We start from the raw sequence: 21,844 nt of genomic DNA, 5'->3' as shown, positions 1-21,844 counted from the left end.
TATGTACAAGAATGTTTACAATTTAGTATGACACCTTTAAAGTCTTCTAAATTACCAATGTGAATTCTGTGGTATTCATCTGCGAAATGATATGCACGTAATAATACGCAAAGAAATGTATGAATTTAGCATATTTCCATCTCAGCCTCATTTTAAAAGATGTTATTGACGCTATGGTTGATTGGATGGGTTTCGACATGGAGCGTGAAGCCGTACAGAAAATCCATTCATCTTCCAATCACTTAACCTGGTGAGGGTCGCACGTCATCACTGGGCACGGGGGGTTTTCACTGGTAATGATACTTATGGGAAATAGCAGACTAATTAGAAAATACAAACGTCGACCCTTTGTAATTTTTAAGTTTTTTTCAATAACGTACGATAATGAACTCCATATTAAGTATCTCAACTAGACAGCTTTGTAGGTTTCATATTGATATATTGATGACGTTTTCGTCACTGCTCTCTGTTAATTGTCTCTAGTCGCGGGTCTGGAAATGAGCGTCTGCCAGCCGGAGCGGGAGAATAAACCGTGTTAACGGACGGTAGGGGTTCTCCAATTAAAAACTGTAAGAAAGTTCAATTATGTAATGAGATGTTAATCGTATGTGGTTTTTGTAAACCAGGCATTATGTGATATTACTGAGGGGCATGACCCCCCTCCCCATCTCTACATTTGGAGGGACGTGTCCCCCCTAAATCTGCCCCTATGCAGCTATAGTTTTTAAAACTCCATATATCATTAAGGATTCGAATAGTGTTGCCAGCTCTCACGTATCGGGGGTGACACGCTTTCAGACTAACGGGAAATCTATATTATTCTATTATAAACTTAAAATCAGCTACATCAAGGGCGTTGGGGTAGTTCGCAAACCCAACAGACAAGGTGGTAAAACTGTTGCATATATAGGCTACATGTAATTGCATGTGCATGATTATGCAGACTTGAACTGAATATCTCTCGAACTGAATATCTCACTCCAGTTAAATGACCAAAGTTGACAGCTCTGTTAGAAAAAAAATGATGCTGAACCAGATTCTTAGGAGGTGCTTCCTATAATATGCAGTACGAAACAACATTTCGTTAACACGCGAATACGGTAATCAATTGTACCTTAAGTTCATATAAGTCGGGCGGCGGGAAAACCTATTGTTCACAGTATATGTAGCTTCCAATTTTCTCTTCAGCAGCCTGTTCATCATGTCACCATTATTCAGAAACTGCAAATCGACTAGCCAAAATATCACGCTTCTCAGTTGTATGTTTATGAAATACTGATTGCTAACCAGTTTCGAACAAGAAACTATAAACTGGGATATTTCTTAAAATGCGTATCATGAGAATACAACCTTCTGATAAAAGTGTATGCTGGTATTTTAAATTTTGCTTTATAGGTAGATGTCACAATGAAAGGCTCTGTCATACATGTATGTCTTTATTTTGTAAATTGAAATTATTATAATTAAACAATATCCTATATATTATCATCCACCCTTCAATCGTTTATTTAACAACTTGATCAGAATGCCGATCCACGTTAAACCACGTTGCTACGTTCTTCCAAATATTATGGATAGGTCCCTTTGAATTTCATTTCACCATGAAGTACTACAATCAAGGAATCATATATAGTGATGATATTACAATTAAAATACTTTCATGTATTTTGTACAATCCAACTGAGCCAAATAAGGTTTTATTTTAAAATCATTTTGTGCTGTTTGTGGGATGGTGATTTATTTAAAGAGAGAAACCTCCTTTTACCAATTTATTGTGAAAAGAGTTCTCAAAATAGAACATCGACTGAGACAAAGCACGTTTAACATAATTTGCCTCTTGCAATTGAAATGATAATTTTATGTACTAATATCCTGTAAGTAACATACGGTATTTGTGCACATTGTTTCTAGACTACTATATAAATAATAAAAGTAATCCGCTTTTTTCGATGGATCCATTTATTGGACAGCTACTCTTAGGGGGAATTAAATCTGCTGTAGTTAGGGTTGTAACAGATTAGTGTAAAATGAATGGTATCAACTGACAAAAGCCGACCGGGAGTACTATTCTAATTAATAACGGAAAACTATTTGGGTGCCAGATATTTATTTTCAAGATGACTTGAATATAATAGTCTACAATTTCTATTGAATAGACATTATTTTGTGATGGCCAGAATTAACCTTATATAGGCCTATGCTTAACCACTTTTAATTGACTGTCTCAAATGTACGCAACTTAAGTCACAAATGATCAGTTATTTAACGTTGACTTTAATTTTATTTGTTGATTTAAAGCGCACACATATTACACGTCCGCTCATGCACGACTGACCAAGTAATTCTCTGTGGGCCACGTGGGCGACTGTTGTAAAACTCGTAATTGTAATAAGATTACAAATTATAAAATTAAATAGGTCGGTTTAAACTTAAATACGTTTCATATTGTTTCACGTATTTAGCCACTTACCAGAGGTAAATTGCAGGGTTATTTGATCCTGTTTTCAGCCCACTGAGACAAAAGCCGTTGCCTGGAACTATGCAGCGCTTTCTGTTTTCAAGTCGGAAGTTTTTTTGGGGGGAACTTCCGGGGAACATCTGATGGTTTATTTACTGAATAAAAATGCTTTCTTAATTTAATGGCAGCTGTTTTTGATATTTTCGAAGGCAGTGGTATTAAGGTCTGCGTGTAAGCAGACGAAATACGTCTGATTATAAGATTTCTTCACTATACTATGTTTAAGAGAATGGCTGAATTTGGTCCAGATTCCGGGGGGAGAGTGAAGGTAACGACATTTTGCCTTTATTTCAAATTAATCTTTTGAAAATTAGAGTTATGAAAATCAAGTACAATACGTTTTGTGTTTTTGGGAATCCGTATGGATTGATCAGAGGTTTGTATAACAACTTAAAATGCAGCATAGTTTGAGATCGTAATGATACAGGAGAACTGCTTAACATGCTTTAACTGTGAGTTGCGATTATACGCTCATTCTTCGGAAAACATGTTAAAGTTCGAGTTTATTTATTTATGTACCAGTGTCTTTCACAGTTGCCCGTGTATAGTGTTATTTACGTTTATCATGTTGGATCGCGTTGAATTACAATTATAACTGCTTAAAAGCTGGATATTTTACTTAATCGGTAGCAGTCAGAAATAAGAGCAGTATTTATTAAATTGTCATGTTAAATTGGGAAACATGCCAGAAACAGCGACTTTATTTACTGTTGTGTTATTACAACTAAATCCTTGTATTAAATTTGTTTGTTCTTCACAAGTGGCAGTACCTACTGACCTTGCTTTGCAAAATATGATTGTCATAAAACACAAACGATAGTGTTAGGGTAAACTCTTAGATGATTGTTAAACGAGCTTAAATTCTTTCTCTCAGGGAGTAACAATTGTGAAGCCGATAGTGTTTGGTAATGTTGCGCGATATTTTGGGAAGAAAAGAGAGGAGGACGGGCACACTCATCAGTGGACAGTCTACGTGAAACCCTACAGAAATGAGGTACGATAGGGGCCTGTGACTCAGATGTATGCTGCTGTATATATGAATGTATCTATCTGGAGAGTGTAACACTATTCTTTCTGCTTTACAACAAAACATTGACTAAATTCCTTCTTTCACAGCTTCATTGATTGACATCTTTGATTTTCACTGCAGGACATGTCTGCTTATGTAAAGAAGATCCAATTCAAACTTCATGAAAGTTACGGAAACCCCTTAAGAGGTGAGGTAGCCTGCCTTTCTTGCTCACAGCAGCACTGTACTCTTAAATTGTACATACTACTTACCTGTTACATTCAGTGGCAACTGAAGTAGTCAGGTAATTGCTAGGGAGGCGGAGACATCTCGATATCTTGATTGCTACCACCCATTAAGGCTGCCTTATAGAAAATGGCATTAATATTCTTTAAGGAATTAAGCTCAGCACTACCAGCTTAAAATGTATGTTGGCATTGCAGTTGTCACAAAACCACCGTACGAGATCACAGAAACCGGCTGGGGAGAGTTTGAAATTATTATCAAGATATTCTTCATTGATCCCAATGAAAGACCGGTCAGTGCCTGTTTTAATGTGTAATATCTATTTGAAATTTCTATTGATTTCTGTTTTTTTTTTTTTTTTGTTTTTTTGTTTTGTTTTTGTTGAAGTACAACCTTGTGTGGACCAGTTTTCCTTACTAAGCTGGATCGTAATAGATCTTTAATGGGCCTCTTCCAGGTCACCCTGTATCACCTGTTGAAGCTTTTCCAGTCTGACTCCAGTGCCATGCCAAAGAAGACAGTGGTGTCTGAGTTCTATGATGAGATGGTGAGCTTCTGCACTGCCTTTGGTCCTATTGAGTAGCAGGACTTTAGCTCAACTCCAAAATGGCTGGAACCATTGCATGCTTCTATTTTTATATATATATATATATTTTTATATATATATCTCACACACACACACACACACACACACACACACACACTCACACAGTGGTACCTCAGTTCTCGAACTCATTAGAACTCGAATTTCTTAAAAGTAGAACCACACATATATATATATATGTATGGATGTATGTATGTATGTATGTATGTATATGTATGTGTGTGTGTGCGTGTATGTGTGTGTATATATATGTGTGTGTGTATGTATATGTGTGTGTGTGTGTGTATATATATATATATTACACATACACACATTTATTTAGTAGACTTTTTTTTTTTTCTTCTTTTCCTATTCGTATTTCTGAGAAAGTGGGGTCAATCAGCCCCTGGAGCAATTGGGGGCTAAGGGCCTCGCTCAGGGGCCATCAGAGCCCAAAGCCATACATCACCCCCAATTCCTCAACATCTGTCTTGAACTTGTGGAAGCATTATATGGCATGGAGGGATTTTGTGATCGTATTTGCGCTTAATCATAACATTAATTTAGACCTATGCTTAATATACGGTCGCGACTGAGCTGACATGGTAAAAATTGGGTTCTGATGCAAAAAAGATTGAGAACCACTGGTTTAAGAACCATAAACAATTTTATATAGGCCTAGCAAACATTAAACTTACCTAATGAGATAGGTGGGAACAATGCTTGGAGCAAAACAAGTCCCTTCGGGGTTTAATTTTGGAGACGGCCTCCCAAAGATCGTCCTCCAAGTTTAGTCATTTTTCAATATGCATTGGCACCGAGAATGTTTCTTCACATAAGTAGAGAGATCCAAACTAGATTCCAGCGCACTTTGTTCAAAATGGATGATCAAGTATTCAATGAACGAATCCATACAGCAACCAAGATCATTTTAATTAGTAAAAACATTTCAATGGGAATTAAAATATTTTTGTAGTCTGTGGTATCTCATATTCAATTGTCATAATTAATTTTCTGTGGTTTTAAAAAAATGACTTTGGTAATTGCATTAAGATGAAAATCACCTGGACTAAGTATAAAAATAAATGACCATTTTATTTATTACCAAGCTTGCATCCCATGCGTAAATGATTCAAGCACAACATTGTTTGGCAGCACGCATTGTACAGCACTAAAGTAACCTGAGAGTAAATGGGTACTATCTCTAATTTTTATCCCATTTTTATTTTGGTTACTTGTAGTTGCATGATTTAATGGGTATTATAATGAAATCTTATCTTTTGTGAATTGTTTATTTTGGACGGTTGGTATTTATCGAAGCATGCTGAATTTTTATGCATTCCTTATTGATTGGCAAAATGCACTATATTTTGATGGGGAAAATGCAACACTGATTTTATTTATTAAGAAAACCACTTGTTTGATGTAGGTTCTACTGGGGTATTTTAAAATTTTGTTCACATGATTTGGAAATCATCTTATGACCCCCCCCCCCCCTCCACTATTGCAACCATTACTCTCAAGTTAAGAGTTATTTTGTGTTGACAGATTTTCCAGGATCCCACTGCTATGATGCAACAGCTGCTGACCACATCCAGACAGCTGACATTAGGTGCCTACAAGCATGAGACAGAGTGTGAGTTGCACCACTTAATTGTGACTTTCAGAACAAACTGCACCTACCTGAAATCCTTGTCAAGCCGTTGGCTTCAGCCAGGACTCGATTGTGTTTGTGCGTGAATAGTGAGCAAGTTTGTGCGCGGCTGAGGGGGCTGTGCCTTTGCTCATCACCCTTTATATCTAAGATGGGCCGTGCCCATTTTCTTCATAATGGATAAAAGGTACAAACTTTTAGGTGGTATTTCCAGTTGCTGAGCTGGAGCTGAGGACGCGTGAGAAGCTGGAATCTGCAAAGAAGAAGACAAGCCAGGAGATAACGGAGCTGAAGGAGAAGCTGAAGGCTAGCCGAGAGACCATCAACTTCCTGAAGAGTGAAATTCGCAAGCTGGAGGAGGAGGATCAGATCAAAGACCACTGACGTGCTGGGACCGGCCCCCATCCTGTGCTTCAGTCTGTCCTACACACTGTCCAATAACATTCTCCAGAAGATTAACACCCAGATTCTCATCATAAGCCTGTCTGCTGTTTCTTCCTTCCTCCTCACTGGCTCATGATCTTTACAAAGGTTCACACTTGTATTGTCATCATATGTACTGAAAGTAATATCTTGGTTGCATTTTCCAAGTGTAAAGCTGATTAGGTTTTTTTTTTCTTTGCTGTTAATTGAAATTACCTTCTCCAGGTCTTATGCAGACCAGGTAATGATATAGCAAGCTTTTGTATAAGTACTTCTACTAGATTGTAAGCAGCATATTTTAATGCAGCTTTTATGCTAAATGTCCTGTTAACGTTACTGTTGTTTCAACCATTAGTAAGGCAGCTACTCCTTGATTAATAAAAATGGAAATTGTTAATATTTGTGGTCTGTCTGATATTTGGCACTTAGGACATATAAGCCAAATTGCAGGTATGTGCAACAAGTGACATTTGGAGCAAAAGTAGATTTGGATACATAAAATAATGGCTTTATCAGCTGATATTCACTAGCAAATATCATCTCTGTATCTTAGAGCAGTGTCATCTACCCTGCTTCTATCCAGTTAGCAAACTCTAAAATATTCGCAGTGCAACCTTAAGATAATGTAGCATCTTGAATTACTGGATTACACCAGATAATAATCATGGGATTGTTGTCAACTGTAAGGTTATGTTAAAGATGGAAAAATGTTAATAGCTTCTGGTGTTTCCATCCCTGTGTAGAATGTAGGACTTATTCATTGCTACAACAAGCAGAGCAACATAATTTCTGATCTTCCAGGATGACTAACTTTTGGCCCCAGACACGTGGACAAAGACATCGTTTTTCCGTGTTCCTCTCGAGGCTCTAAAGCTGAACTCTGTGGATTCTGGGGAAAGCTGAAATTCAATATGTGTGCTCTAGAGAAGTGTTTTCAATATCATACAATGAATATTTCCCTGGAAGGTAGATAGATATCTATGTTCCAGGACCTTTACAGTCAGTAACCTTTACATATCTTCTTGATAGATTAACTTGCATTATGTGGTATGTGCTTTATTTGTACAATGATTTAATTGCTTTAGTAAATTATGTGCTACAATAAGACAATACAGAAGCATCATTTTATAAGATAGACCGAACAATAAGTGACCAGTATAATCGCCAAGGGGTAGCAGGGTAAAATAAAAATGTAAAAATATTAATTATATGCAGATGTCATGCAGTAGACATTGAGCAGTTATGATGATACTGACCTGGTAAAAAGAATCATAAATCTAACACAATAAATGCAAACAAATGGAGTTCCTGGGAATGTATACTATTTGAACAAAAATATTGGAACACCTGGCCATTACACCCACAGGAACTTTTATGACATCCCTTTCTAAATCCATAGGCATCAATATGGAGTTGGTCCCTCCTTTGCAGCTATAACTGCTGCAATTCTTCTGGGAAGGCTTTCCACAAGATGTTGGAGCGTGTCTGGGAAATTTTGTCCATTCATCTAGGAGAGCATTTGTGAGGTCAGGCACTGTTAGACGTGAAGGCCTGGCTCACAATCTCCATTCTAGTTCAACCCACAAGTTTTCAGTTGGGTTGAGGTCAGGGCTCTGATTGGACCAGTCAAGTTCTTCCACACCAAACTCACCCAACTATATATTTATGGACCTTGCTTTGTGCACTGGAGCACAGTCATGGTGGAACAGAAAAGGTCTTCCCCAAACTGTTCCTACAAAGCTGGAAGCATAGAATTGTCCAAAATGTCTTGGTTTTTTGAAGCAGTTTGTATTCCCTTCGTTGTAAATAAGGAACCCCTGGAAAAAAAACCCATACCATTATTCCTCCTCCACCAAATTTTCCAGTTGGCCCAGTGCAGTCAGGCAGGTAGCGTTCTCCTCTGCCAATCTCAGACTCATCCATCAGACTGCCAGGTAGAGAAGCACGATTCTTCACTCCACAGAACATGTTTCCACTGCTCCAGAGTCCAGTGGCAGTATGCTTTATACCAGTCCATCTGACGCTATTTTATTGTGAGGTTTGCATGCAATTGCTTGCCCATGGGAGCCCAGTCTATAGGACTCCTGGCATACAGTTTTCCTGCTGGGGTTAATTCCAGAGAAAGTTTGGAACACTGCAGTTATTGAGTCAACAGAGCTTTGGCGACTTTTATACATTATGCGCCTCAGCACTTGATGATCCTGCTCTGTTACTTTACGCGGTCTGCCACTTCATGGCTGAGTTACAGTTTTATCTAAACATTTACACTTTGAAATAACACCACATGCAGTTGACCATGGAATATCTAGCACGGAAGAAATTTCACGAACCGTCTTATTGCAAAGGTGGCATCCTATGTACCATGCTTGAATTCACTGGGTTCTTCAAAATGACCAATTCTTTTACAATTATTTGTAAACGAGACTGTATTGCTAGGTGTCGGTGCTTGATTTTATAGCCCTGTGGAAATGATCTGAAAAAAATACCTGGGGTGTTTCTCAAAACCAAGAACGCAGAGATCGTACTTGTGAGCTTGGCAAGACCGGTCTTGCTAACTTGCCTCACATGAATGAACTAGGGGTACAATGAATCATAGGATTGATCTCTTTTGGCTAGGATGCAACTGATGTATCCTTGATATCTGAGGCGGGGGAAGAACGACGTACAGCGATTTTTACCTATACCTCTGTACTTCTGTTCATGAATACTGGAACTGGACTTCGGCAATGGAAGATTAATGAAAGATCCGAATGCGTAAATCGGGTACACGAGAACACAAGTACAGTAATGTCTGTGGTCACCCGTAATTGAAAGTAATTCAGAATTTTGTATAACTTGCGAGTTATCACTAGGGGGCGGTAAACTCTCTAATACAAACGAGCATAGTTCAGTGCTGTTCTATATTTGAAGCTAAACTTAAAATGTAGTAAAATAAGAAATTAAGTTATTAATATAAATTAAGTTATAAGTAAATGTATTAGCCCTAGTGCCAACCATAGCATACCAAGCATTTACATTTTCTGCCATCTTCTGCATCGTTTACCGAAGCACGGAAACTGCTCCAAAACCACAAGACGTGATACATGAGTATTTTATGTCCAATGTATATCGTATTATAATGTATTTTATTTGCAGGCTATTTTCATTTCTTTGGCCTATTGCTTATGTTAGGTAAACTCATTGCTTCATGTACACTAGTATTAGCTTTTTATTTGCTAAACAACACAGCACCATGGCTTCGTGGCTATTACTGTGATCTTTCAAGGTTGGAGGTTAAGTTATGTGTTTAGATTGTGCAGGTTCTTCATGTGTCCGCGTGCCTTTCATCTGGCTACTCCAGTTAACTTTCCTTGGACTGTGGGACTGTACAACACAAAGGAAATATGCAAACTCCACATATGTAAATATATCTCTACATTGCCCCCAGGTATGTTCTGTGTTTGACCTGCAATAGACTGACTGCCTCATACCCAGGGTGCCCCCTGCCTTATGCTTCCTGGAATAGGGTTCTCAATCCTGTTCCTGGCCAAACCCCCATACTGCTTTCAACCAGCAATTATTATCCTATTAAGGACCATATAAGCCCGATAAAAAGTAGGGTTGGAATGAAAACATCCTGGCGGCCGGCAGGGGCGCCGCCAGGAACAGGATTGAGAACCACTGCTCTAAGCACTCATGAACAATGTGTCGACACATATGTTAAATAGAAAACTTAGAATGCTGTATGTAAGAATACTGTCAGTATAAGCGGTTTCAGAAAATTGATGGATGGACGTTTTCTCTTATTTGCCAGCGTTGTGCTGTGAAAAACCCATGCGGTAGAATTTAAAGCTTTATACCTGTTTGTATTGTGTATCACCTTAAAACTGTATTAATCATAAACTGTTCAGGCAAAAGGCATTTACGCGCACACACAAACGCATACATAGGTTTGTAATTAGGCTATATATTTGTGGGGACTCTATTTCTATGGGGAAAACTCTAATTCCAACATGATGACTTTAACCACTACCCAGCCCTAACCTTAACCATAAGTAACCAAACAAAATACGAAACTTTTGGCATTTTTAGTTTTTTAATTGTATTCACAGATCTTTCTGGGACCTGGAAATGGACCCCACAACATCTAAATAACAGGTTTGTATTTAATACATTGTCATGTAAACATAATGCACACACACACACACACCGAATCCTGTCCATTCATTCAGTCACAGCTGTATTTCTTATGTGAACTGTTAGTCCTTACCCCACAGGAAAAATCATAAATTGAACTGCTATATTTAATGCTGGAGATTATTTTTCTATTTAGAAATACACATCGGTATTGACACACAGCAAATGAAACTTGCAGCCCATTGTCTTGTGTGTTTATTATATACCACAGAACGAATATTTGACCCATAAGTATTTAAATGGTAATTTCAGTAGCTTTAACGCAAAGCAAGACACTGTAGGGGAGCAGTATTGTTGACTTGAATGGAGGAAGGGGAGTTGTGTGGGGCTCAGTCTTGACTATTAATCATATTTTCCACAATACCACTTCCAATGTACCCCGGATAATAGGCGTTGCATTTAGACTCGCGAAAAAAATAAGCGATGCATTATGACGTATAGAAAGCCTTTCATTATTTAGGCAGTTAAAAATGTTGTCACTATAGTATTCCAATTTAGTATACTTTATTTACCATGAACGATGGTATTAAAACATTTGTAAACCATTTTAATAAACGGTAATGTATTTAATTTTACTATTAGGAACAAAGTCACCCTGTGGAATTCAATAACCTCGGCGATACAATAAAGAACGGTAGCCAATGACATTGCTGTTCTAAATTCACGATTTTGAAACACACACAGCTGCAAATTAAAAAAAGAAAATGTTTCTTGTAACTGTTATTGGTAAAGCTCATCATGCACTCGGTCTACTTCAGGGATCGGCAGGAATAGAGAAAAGCATGCCGATGTTTTTTTAAAGGAGCCGCGCGACCCGGATGCAGTTTCGCGCGTGCCCCGAGACTCCAGAACGAGGCCCGGCACTCCGAAGCTACGGCGTAACCCAGCAGGGCGAGTACGGGGGGAGAGAAACGGCTCTGCCGCTTTTGGTCAATATTTACAAACATTAATGTGGATTTTACTCGAACTGTGAAGCTCAAACCGCCATCTCGGAGTTCCTGACATGTTAAATCGTTCCCAGAGACTGGAATTTATCGTAATTAGAAGTTTGACGACTGTTATTTTGGCGCTCCGGGATAGAGGGTGAAGGAGAGAGAAAGTGAGACGGAGTTCGGTTTGGACTTCTCTCTCTTTTTCTGAGTGAGGAGAAGGGATTTAATAAGTGGCGAAAACGGGGCAAAAACACGGCTTCCACGGCCGTTTTTCCCTCGCGACTTGACCACGCGCCTTTCCTACGACATTTTCCCTCCGGTATGTATTCCAATAACTTTCATTCATTTACTGTATTAAAATCTCGATTTTGTGAATTGTGTCTCTTTCTCCCCCCAGTTAAACGGTCGGCTAAGTGGGAGGTTTGTTGATATTAGCCTCAACTCCCAGGCGCTCATTGTCGCTATTTGGACAATATTGTTAGCCGCTCTATACTATTTCGGGATTATTGGATTTTTTAAAGATGGGTTGATCTCAGACTCCCAGAGATTGTTTTTGACTGCATATTTCACAACACGCTCTCCATAGCCTGCTACATTAGCTAGCCGTTACGATTGTGACGAAAATTTAGGTGGGCATTGATGTGGCTTTACTGGTTACTATGGCGCATTAGCTAGGTTGGTAACTGTACTTAGGACAGGCACAACTGTTATGCAGTTGGCTAAAAGCAATTTTATATTTTTGTAAAATTAGTTTATAACGTCCTGCTGGCAGTGTGCTTCACACTTGGTGTGTAGCTATCTAATTGTTTTTGGGACTCGGCTTCAAGCCCCCCATATTACAAACTTAGAGCTAATTTAAACAATGTTCATTCAAACTTTCATGGGGATTAATCTATTTCGCTGAAAACCCCGTTAACTTGCAGGGGGGGCTTCAGGAAAGTATTTTAGGAATTTCGGTACTAGTTATGTGGGACTGCTATCAGTTTGAGGATCAATCAGTCAGACCACCTTCGGGACTCTCCTTAATCCGTACCTGTCTTCTCCCAATGCTCTTTATAATTGATCATTGGTACGTCAATCCGTGTTTGTTTTAAATATTTCGCTGTCAACACCCTATTGGTTTCAATTCATACAAATTGATATTAAATATTGTTTTACTACAGGTAACGTGTATGAGCCTGTATACGAGGTTTGGAAAATGTGTTCTGGAGTATTTTCCTTTAGCTGCCTATAAGACACGCACTCAGTGGCCATTTATTTCCTCCTAGATATTTGAACGTATATTGGCTAAGGTTGATACTTGCTGAACATTTTTGTTTGTTTATATTCGATTCAGTCGAAGTGTGATCTGCGCATCTAACCAGGTTGTTTGGGTTGGTTGTCTTTGTGGCATGATCTGGAGAGGTAGCTGAGTCCTGTAATGTCAAACTTGTATCCTTGAGGTCTGTGTTTGGGTGGCTTTGCATTCAATACACTCACATATTTACAGTATTGAATTAGAGCTGTCATTTAAAAACATAATTACTTTGATAATAACATGCCATTACTTTTTTGAGAAACTGCTGGGCATTTTTATGAGTAGTACAGGCAATAAACTAATAAATGGGTCAGAAAAGCAAGAATCTGCGCTGCTTAGTAGTACATGCACTGTATATATATTTCTAAATGAAAATGAAAATAACCATTACTACTTTGATGCTGCATAAATTTTGATCCATCTTAACCGAAACAAAGTTATCAATGCATTTCATGTGAGTTACAAAGCTAAGAAAGTAAGGATATAGAGGGAGAAGCTGGAATCTAGAAAACATGTAATTTCATTTTGTGTAATTGTTAGCTTCACAAGAACGGGTAGATCACGATGTCAGTCACATCCATAATGAGTAGTTTACTTTCACTCCTTTTCTTGATCCGCAAAAAGCGCCACTACATAGTCACACCTATAATTTATCCCCAATTGTTCTGACACGTTACCTGCTTATCCCCGCTGATAAAGTCTTTATGTTCATTACCTAATTTAATTATTTGTAGCTGAGATTAACTTTCTTGAACTCTGTGAAGTTTGCTGAGTTTTAGAGGAACATTAGCCATCTTCATCTCCCATCTCCCACTTCATCTCAGTAATGTAGCTTTGCTGACTTATCAATCAAATGATATGCCAGGTCACCATGGCCATGGGCTCAGTGAAATGAATGAATTGTTTTAAACATTGACTGTAAATTGCAAGGTTGGCATTTGCACACCCTTTCAGTAAATGGCATAAACAAGACCTGGCATGAATGAATGGGAACACGGCACCTTAATTTTTTGTAAATTTTACCATAGCATGTAGTGGCATTTCAGTACCAGCAGTTTAGTAATGCAAAAGCACCAAAGGGGCAATATGGTCTTATTTTATTACTTTTAGTTATTAAAAATAAAACTGTATGATCACATAAGGCTTGAATGGAAGTTGTACGTCGGAGGTCATGAAGGAAACCTGATGTTTTTAAACACTGTCCATTTGCTTACATCATGCTTCAGCAACCTCAAGGTGATGGCTTAAGTTTTTCCCCCTGATGCTTTTGAAGCCAAGCTTCCAGCTGTTTCCTATGCTGACATACCTATCACTGTATAATTTTTAACTTCATACTAGTCTATTGACACCAAAGTCTGGATGCTGTGAGGCTTGAAATGTTTGCCATTTTCTGGATGTAATATGTTCCCTGCAAAGAGCTTTTAGAGTGAAGGATAAGGCTATAACTAGCTAGTTGACACTGGCATCAAACTTAAGATATGCTTGTTCTTCATAAGTTAGTCCTTTGCACTGTGGGGTTATTTGGAAATTAATTAGCTGTCAAATCAATGCTGAATTTTGCTATCTAGAATGTTTTTCTTTAGAAATGCCATGTGCTGAGATTCACTGTTTTGTCTTTCATTCTTTTTCCTGTTTGTCATAGTCATCCACTTGTGTAAACCTGCTTCTCGTACCTTCAGCTCAATTACTCACCTCATTTTATGGGGGTTTGCTTAATTTTGTTGAATATGGTAGTTTAATTGTATAGACTGGTTCTTAAGTCAAATATGTTTACATATAATATTATTTAAATTGTGTATAATACACTGTACTTTGGTGCGTTTTTCTGTGTGATAGGTTTGTCTATAGCACTTTTTTTGAGTATGCTAAGGTACTACTGAATGTTCTGAATGTTTTCAGATGGATGGTCATTTAAGTGGCTGAACAGTAAGATGGTAATACATCAGCAACACAAGGCTGAAATATTGTTTGCCCTCATTATTGCTTTAGTGTGTTTTTTTTTTTTATGGTTAGTGACCTGATGATGACTCTGTGAGTGTTCTCTGGGTGGCATTGCATGACATAGCTAAATCTTCTGTTCTTATGTGAAAGTTGCCTTTTTGCAGTAATTACAATATGTTAACAGCACTTTTCCTAACTTCCCGGCTGAGCAGCTGTGCTGATAGTCATGTGTCTTTCATTCCTGCTACTCATTTGCATTCCTATGTGTATTCACTCACAGGGATTGCTGCTCAGTTATGCAGCCATGTGCAGGCATGACATTACCTGTGAAGAGTGAATCACTCCTCATCACAGCTATGGCTCTGTGTCTCACCTAAGCATGAGTTTAATTTGTGTTTAAATCATACATGTGCTTACAGCAGGGCACTTATATTTGCTTCGGCCATTATTCAAGGGTTTCAGTGCTGAGGTGTATCATAAGTGCTCTCGTAATCCTTTTAAATTGTTTAACTAGCGTATTGCTCAAATTCAGCGCCTGCCCATGCAAATTTCTTTTGTTACTCATGCAGTTTATATTTAGATAGGATCGATTGTACTGCCACCCTCATTTGAGTTAGTTATGAGCTGTTTTGATTTTTTAGGCTAAAAGTCGCAAAAAATGATGCACCTCAGGTTGGCTGTTTTGAATTCTTAGTTATTCCAAAAATTCTTTCTGGTTCTCTTGCCTGATTTCTGAGTCTTAATGATTCATTTAGTATGTAATTACGTGAATCTTAAGTCTCCACTAACTGTGTGGAAAAATGATTTTCTCACCCTTCTCCAATTTGCTCAGCTTTCAGACGTTGCATGGACTACACATGCTGCAGTGTTCTTAGCATTAGTATAGGGTAGTATGGCTTGTTTTGCTTTTATATATCTTCAATTAACATTTTTAAATTGTAGTGGCTTATGCTTCAACAAACTAGTACATTCTCAGCACTGTTGCACAAGGTAAGTCATTGTTGAGATGGCAGTTAGGAAAGCATTTTAATGAAGTTCTTTAAAAAGGTTTTCTAGCTGTCCTGAAGCTGTGCCTTTCCCCTTAAAACCAGAATTTGCAATCCTTTTGCCTGGTCCTGTTCTTCTGTTTGCTCTGTGACTCACAGCCCCTTTTACAGTTCTCGTAATCACTTGTTAACAACAACTGACGTGTCTTTGACGCCATACATGTCTCTTGATAGATAGCCTGCGATAGTTAAACGTATGTAGAATGATATCTGTATTTAAACCTGCCGCAGTAATGTGATTGATATACTAGGAAAATTTACCATGCTTATGTTTCAGCTTGTTGCGCATCTCATTGCTAGTGTGCCCGAAAATATCAAACTTGTATTTAATTGTGCCATTTACAACTGAGGAATATCCAGTTCCTAATTGGTTTTGTCTTCATTTTTGATGCCCAGTTTTAATGTCGTAGTGTTTTCAGGACAATCTTTGTCACTTAGGTAATAATGAGCATGCTCACAGGTCATTGTATTAAATGTTATATGTCCCTGCTAGGCTTGGAAATGTTTTATGTAAGAAGTGAAGCACGTGGATCACCTGCTTCAGCACACTACAGCCTACTGGGATAGGGTAATGTTGATGGAACCTTCATTAAGCCACCTAGTGAAGATGTAGTAATGTTCGGTTACTGCTTTTTAATGAAATGTGGATACTCGTAAGTTTTGCAGATTTCTGTAATATTTGTCGGCACTATTTAGCTGTAAATGTGTGCAGTGAAATCTGTAGAGATTTTGTATGTGCAGTGTCCATCCAGGTCCAAGTTTTCTGTCTCCTAGTTCCATATTTATGGCATTGTGTACATTTTACTTATTTCTTAAGAGAAATTCCGATATTTACAGATTATACATGTTGTATGAATCTGTGTAGTGGTCTGAAACCTACAGGATGGCTTAAACAGTCTAAATACAAATTTAGGTAAATCCATCATCAGATGCCTGCTAATGTTTATAGTTAGTGATGTCACTGCTGCTGGTATATCAGCGTGGTCCTTTTCATATAACGTTTATCACTTTCTTTACATTTATTCTTTCTAATCCCTGGTTTTGTATTGCATATAAAAACTGTTTACAGGGCTATATTAACTTGAGTTTTACTTGTTTTTTTGAGCATGTTAAATAGGTGTTTTTGTAACTGTACCCATGGGGCCAACATTTCAGTTATTAAACTTAGAATTATAAATTGGATCTTTGTAGTTGTTTTACTCTGCAGTGTGATGAGACTAACTGGTATTTCTTCACTTAAATATTCAGGCGATTAAACTGGCAAAATAACTTAAATGCTGTATAATTTTTTTTCTTCGTCTGCTAAGTGTGCAACTATTTTTTTTTGAACTGCCTTTCAATTTCATGGAGGAACCTGCTGCTGCTTCCAAAAGACTGGAAGTTGGTACTTTATGGCCATTGTCAATTTTGTGTGTATATTCTCTCAGAAAGAAAAAAATAATTGAATTTATTCATTGTGGTGCAGTTGTGCCATTTCCAAAACAGTCTGCATAGAGATGACTGTTAACAGCTTAGCATGTTCTGTGTGTAGTTAAATCAGGCCAGATATGTCATATTAAAGCTGAATAAATGGCTCTGTAACTTCGAAGGACAGTACTCACAGTAAAGAACAAAATGCCAATACCAGTTCTTAGTACTGAAGTTTGATCTAGCTATGGATCTCCTTAAGCCACTGAATGTAATATAAGGGCTTGGTTATTTTTCTTTGTTACAAGATATGAGCAATTTTTTTAGCTTTGCTAACAAAGATGGACAGAGAGAAAACACACAGCTTTCCATGACAGCAGAAAAGTGATTTCTCCTGCTTAATTTGGTATTGATTTGCAATGTTTTAAATGTAGTGTGATTTTTCTCAGAGGGCAGAACAAATAATGTGTACACACAAACACTGTCATTCAATGCACCTAGCCTTCGATCTGTGTTATGTCTCAGGCATCCAGTGTTTCTTGGTGTCATCTGTTTTCTTGTTAGCATGTAATTGAACTGAATGGACTTTGACAGACTACATCTTGGATGATATGAGCAGCACAGACAACCAGGAAATGTCTGTTGCCTAAGACTAAACAAATGACAGCAAATTGTGTGAATTTGCCCCCCTCCCCGTAGATACTTTTGCAGTGAGGGAATTTGGGTGGGTTTGTATTTAATTTAGGCATAGCAGGTTTAGAGAAGCATTTCAGCTGGTAAAACCTGGGATTTCTTTCTCCTAATGTGACTGTGGGCTGGCAGTGTGCTCTTATCCTTTGGAAGGAATGCTCTTGGCTTGCAGAAAAAGCAGGAAAAGTGCAAATGCACTCATTTTCCCCCACATTTAATTTCCAGGATTATTAATTTTATTTCTAAAAGCTTATTCTGTTTGAAGTGAGATCTTGTTAATTTTCAGTTAACCCCTTCAGTTAAAATTTCCCAGGTAGTGGCCCATACATCATTAAGCATGTGGCCTCCTCACTTACCAGACTGACGTGCGAAGTATGCAAATGTTCCCTAGGCAGTTTGTTTGCCTGTTACATAAAAGCGTGCTGCAGCTCCAGTTGGCCACATTGAGCCAGCACGGCTGCTAATGGATTCTCTCTGGTCAAGGGCGTTGTTGTCCGTTCGTGTTTGGCAGGCACTTGGGTGACAAAGGCTGCAGAAATTTCTAACGTGTCGCCAGTAGCTGTTCAATGCATGATGTCAGCTTGGGAAGTAGAAGCATGAATATAAAAAAAAGAAAACCGTGCACCATTGCTTGTTTGGAAATGGTTATTGATGGGCTGACTTGCAGTGGTGGAAAAACCATGCAGACCTCAGTGTTAATGACCACTTGCGATGCTACTTTTGAATGGTGGTAGGGTATGACGGTTCATTCAGGAGTGATGTACATAAGACAGCAGGAAGGATTTCACATGCCTAAATTCTTGGGTTTAAGAATAAGGTCACATCAAAGTAGTTATTTTCCAATAAATAATATAGCTTAGTACTATCTCAGATTGGGCTGCCACTCGGTTGGAATAGTAATTAAATCTAGAAGATACCACCTTCGGCAGGTCATCTAAACTGGTCCGAATGGGTACAGTTGTCAAATGCTTTAAATAAAATCAGTTAAACAGAGAAATAATATCCTGCACAGTCATCGCAATTCAACAATGTGACATAAGGTTCCTCCTAATACTGTGGCTGGAATGGGTTTTTTTCCTCTCGTGTCCTTTGTCATGTATCAGATGTGCTGTTTATATATACATCAGTACATTCAGTACACTTCAACAGTCAACTTTAAATGCATCAGTTGATTATTCCTGAAAATAAACTTAGCAAACAGCTTTTGGCGTATTTGTTTAGTTAATGTTGTTCTAATAATAGTGTGTGGCTCTCAAAAGTCCTTTGGAGGCTGGACTGAAAGCTGGTCATAGTTACTCATATCTCAGATGTAATGGATGCTTCCTCATAGTAGGGGTGTATTCAGGCTAAAACAAATTCAGCTTCACCATCGTTCAGAGTGTTGGAATGCCAGCCGTACAAAATGTCAAAAATTGGACGAAGCCCAGGATCTGGAAAGAATGTGAGCTTTTATGTGTCAAACGATATTATGGTTTCCAAGTGAGGGGAGGATAAGTGCGACACTGTTTATGGGGCCATTTTTAACAGCCTGCTTTTATTGTTAGTCTGTGCTGAATGAAAATAGTGTCTCATACTCTGGCAATTAACATTTTGGAAGGCTGATGAGGGAGTTGTATTTCTGACCCTGTAGCCTTGGGAAAACATTATTATTCAGGCGGAATGAAATGGTTTAAAGAATTAAGAGCAATCTTTGTAACTTGTTCATGTGTTGAAATACAACTTTTATATAGTCTTTTTAGTTAATGGCAAACTGATTAAAAGCTGTATATTCTTTTAAAGATTATTTTTCCCTCCAAAAATCTGTGTGTCTCTCATATCGTGTGTGTGTGTGTGTGTGTGTGTGTGTGTGTGTGTGTGTGTGTGTGTGTGTGTGTGTGTACTGTATATACTGCTGTAATGTTGCCATGTCAATTTGTGGCTGGTTTTTACCTGAGGTATTCCATCTACCAATGGTTGCATTACACATTCCATTAAATTACATTGCACATTCTTTCAGACAAAGAGATCAAGTTGTTTTAGGGCTTCTTCCTCCACATGCTGTGTCTGTCCTGGCCTCAGTCTTGTGGCTTTTTGCTTAATCTGCCAAGGACCGCAATGACCTGCCCATGCCAGCTGCTGGCAGAAAGCCAAATGTGATCGTTGGGGCATGGTGAGTGGGGGTGGGGCTGGGCGTAGCTGAATAGCTTGTTAGTCACTGGCGCATCTGACGCTCACATTAAACGCAGTGTGGGACCCAGAGGGACTCTCGCTGGGTGGTGAGCAACTGATTGGGGAGGGGGGTTGTTGGGTAAGGGTTGAACAGGCAGCACTCTTGAGACTCTTGCTCTGGTGTGGCTCTCCGCATTATTCAGGGAAGATGTGGGCCAGGGGCTGCAATTGGGGGTGTCTGGTGGGCTGGAATAGTCTAGCCTTGTGAGCCGATTGCAACCTGGGCATGACTGGGAATTCTGTGATGATCCTGTTTGCTCTGCCCACATTGAATGTACCTGGAGGTACATTGAAAGAAAAAACTAGAGGCATTAAATGAATTCTTATCAGCAGATAGCTTTAAGCAGTTTTTTAAAAATGAATGTCATGCAGCCTCAATTCTGAAGCAGCCATTAGGTCATGATATAGGTACAGAAAGATTACATTTACCTGCTGATCGGAAAAGTGCCTTTGGGCTTCAGATCTGCTTGTAAATTTAGCTAAAATATTTTAAAAGTTGACAATTGTTCAGTCATGTGTGTTTCAACATGAAATTATTACGCAGCAATAACAGTTTGGTAATTACTTTGTAATGCATTATTCGTCCAGTGTTGTTGACTTTGCTGTAAGCGTTGGAATTTGCTATGTAGTAACTTGCTGGGACATCCCTGTGGTTACCGCATTAGCTTTATGAGCATAGTAAACAACTGTCACTCCCCACTCCCAGAATAGTACTTTGTAATTCACATGCCAATTGAAATGGGGCACTGTGAAGTGTTTTGTTGGACACTAAAGTTGCCCATAATAATGACAGAAGAGTGAATCTTTCAATGTGCTCTTGAAAATGTTAAGGACGTCACGGGGTGTACTGTGTTTGTTGGGGTCTGAGAGCATGGGACGCACAGCAGGTCATTGTCTGATGGTGCAGCAGCGTCGCTGCGTATCTGCTTTCACTAAATTAGTAAATTATCCACCTGGTGCTTTTTTTCTTCTGGAGTGTGCAGTCAGTCAGGTAGCCAGCTTTAATGTGCATCTGTGGTTTCAACATCCAGAAGCAGAAAACATTCTGACCAGTGCAGTGACTCAGTGTGTATCAGTGTTATGTACTTAATTCCTGCTTTCTGTGTGTGTGTGTGGGGGGGGGCTGGGGGGGGATTTATTCCTGCGTTTTCTATGGGTACTCCGGTGACCTGCTACTGCCTTATAGTTTTCTTTGCCCTATGCTTCCTCGGATAGGGTCCAGGCTCATTGTGATCCCGAATTGGACAAACCGTTCTGTAAAATGTGAGGATTTAATGTTTAAACCTAGTGAAGTAAAGAAATAAGAACAGAGCTATGATTATTCATTAAATCTATTTCGGAATCAGTAGTTAAATATATTGGGGAGATCATAATCCAGTTTTAATGTGTTATACAGTGTTATACCATGATATAAATATTTAAAATTGGTATCATATGAGGGTTGTGATTGCTGTCTTGGGGATCTACTTTCTCTGACTCCATTAAATATAATCAAATCAAATTTATTTATAAAGCATGTTTAAAAACAGTCAGTGCTGACCAAAGTGCTGTACATATAATCATAAAATGTGTGAAATAAAACACTTTAATATCAGTAGGCATCATAATATATAAATTAAGATACATGCACTGTTTTGAAATGTTTTGAATACCTCCACTAATCAGTTTAGAAAACGTTTTACTGTTACACAAAACTCAAATTCTGTACTGTACA

The 21,844-nt window shown here is 38.4% G+C and overlaps 2 protein-coding genes across 5 annotated transcripts in view; both read left to right on the top strand.

Moving 5' to 3' along the window:
- The first annotated feature begins 2,486 nt into the window (after positions 1–2,486).
- On the top strand, positions 2,487–6,830 carry yeats4 (YEATS domain containing 4). The gene is made up of 7 exons (XM_023825731.2): positions 2,487–2,786; positions 3,393–3,512; positions 3,669–3,735; positions 3,971–4,065; positions 4,231–4,320; positions 5,905–5,992; positions 6,225–6,830. Exons 1-7 carry the CDS (start codon positions 2,736–2,738, stop codon positions 6,392–6,394), a joined length of 681 nt encoding a protein of 226 aa, XP_023681499.1. The 5' UTR covers positions 2,487–2,735; the 3' UTR covers positions 6,395–6,830.
- Positions 6,831–11,453: 4,623 nt separating this feature from the next.
- frs2a (fibroblast growth factor receptor substrate 2a) overlaps positions 11,454–21,844 on the top strand; it is a 46,764-nt gene continuing 36,373 nt past the window's right edge. For 3 of the 4 annotated variants that reach the window (XM_023826449.1, XM_023826479.1, XM_023826457.1), the window contains exon 1: positions 11,454–11,860. The gene's annotated coding sequence lies outside the window, so the exon portion shown is untranslated. Of the gene's footprint in view, positions 11,861–20,153; positions 20,178–21,844 lie in introns of those variants that run through there. The other variant, XM_023826472.2, reaches the window with a different exon arrangement.

This window comes from Paramormyrops kingsleyae, chromosome 1 (genome assembly GCF_048594095.1).
Source record: "Paramormyrops kingsleyae isolate MSU_618 chromosome 1, PKINGS_0.4, whole genome shotgun sequence".
Classification (NCBI taxonomy): domain Eukaryota; kingdom Metazoa; phylum Chordata; class Actinopteri; order Osteoglossiformes; family Mormyridae; genus Paramormyrops; species Paramormyrops kingsleyae.
Note: the sequence above shows the minus strand (reverse complement) of the source record. Positions and strands in the feature narration are given on the sequence as shown.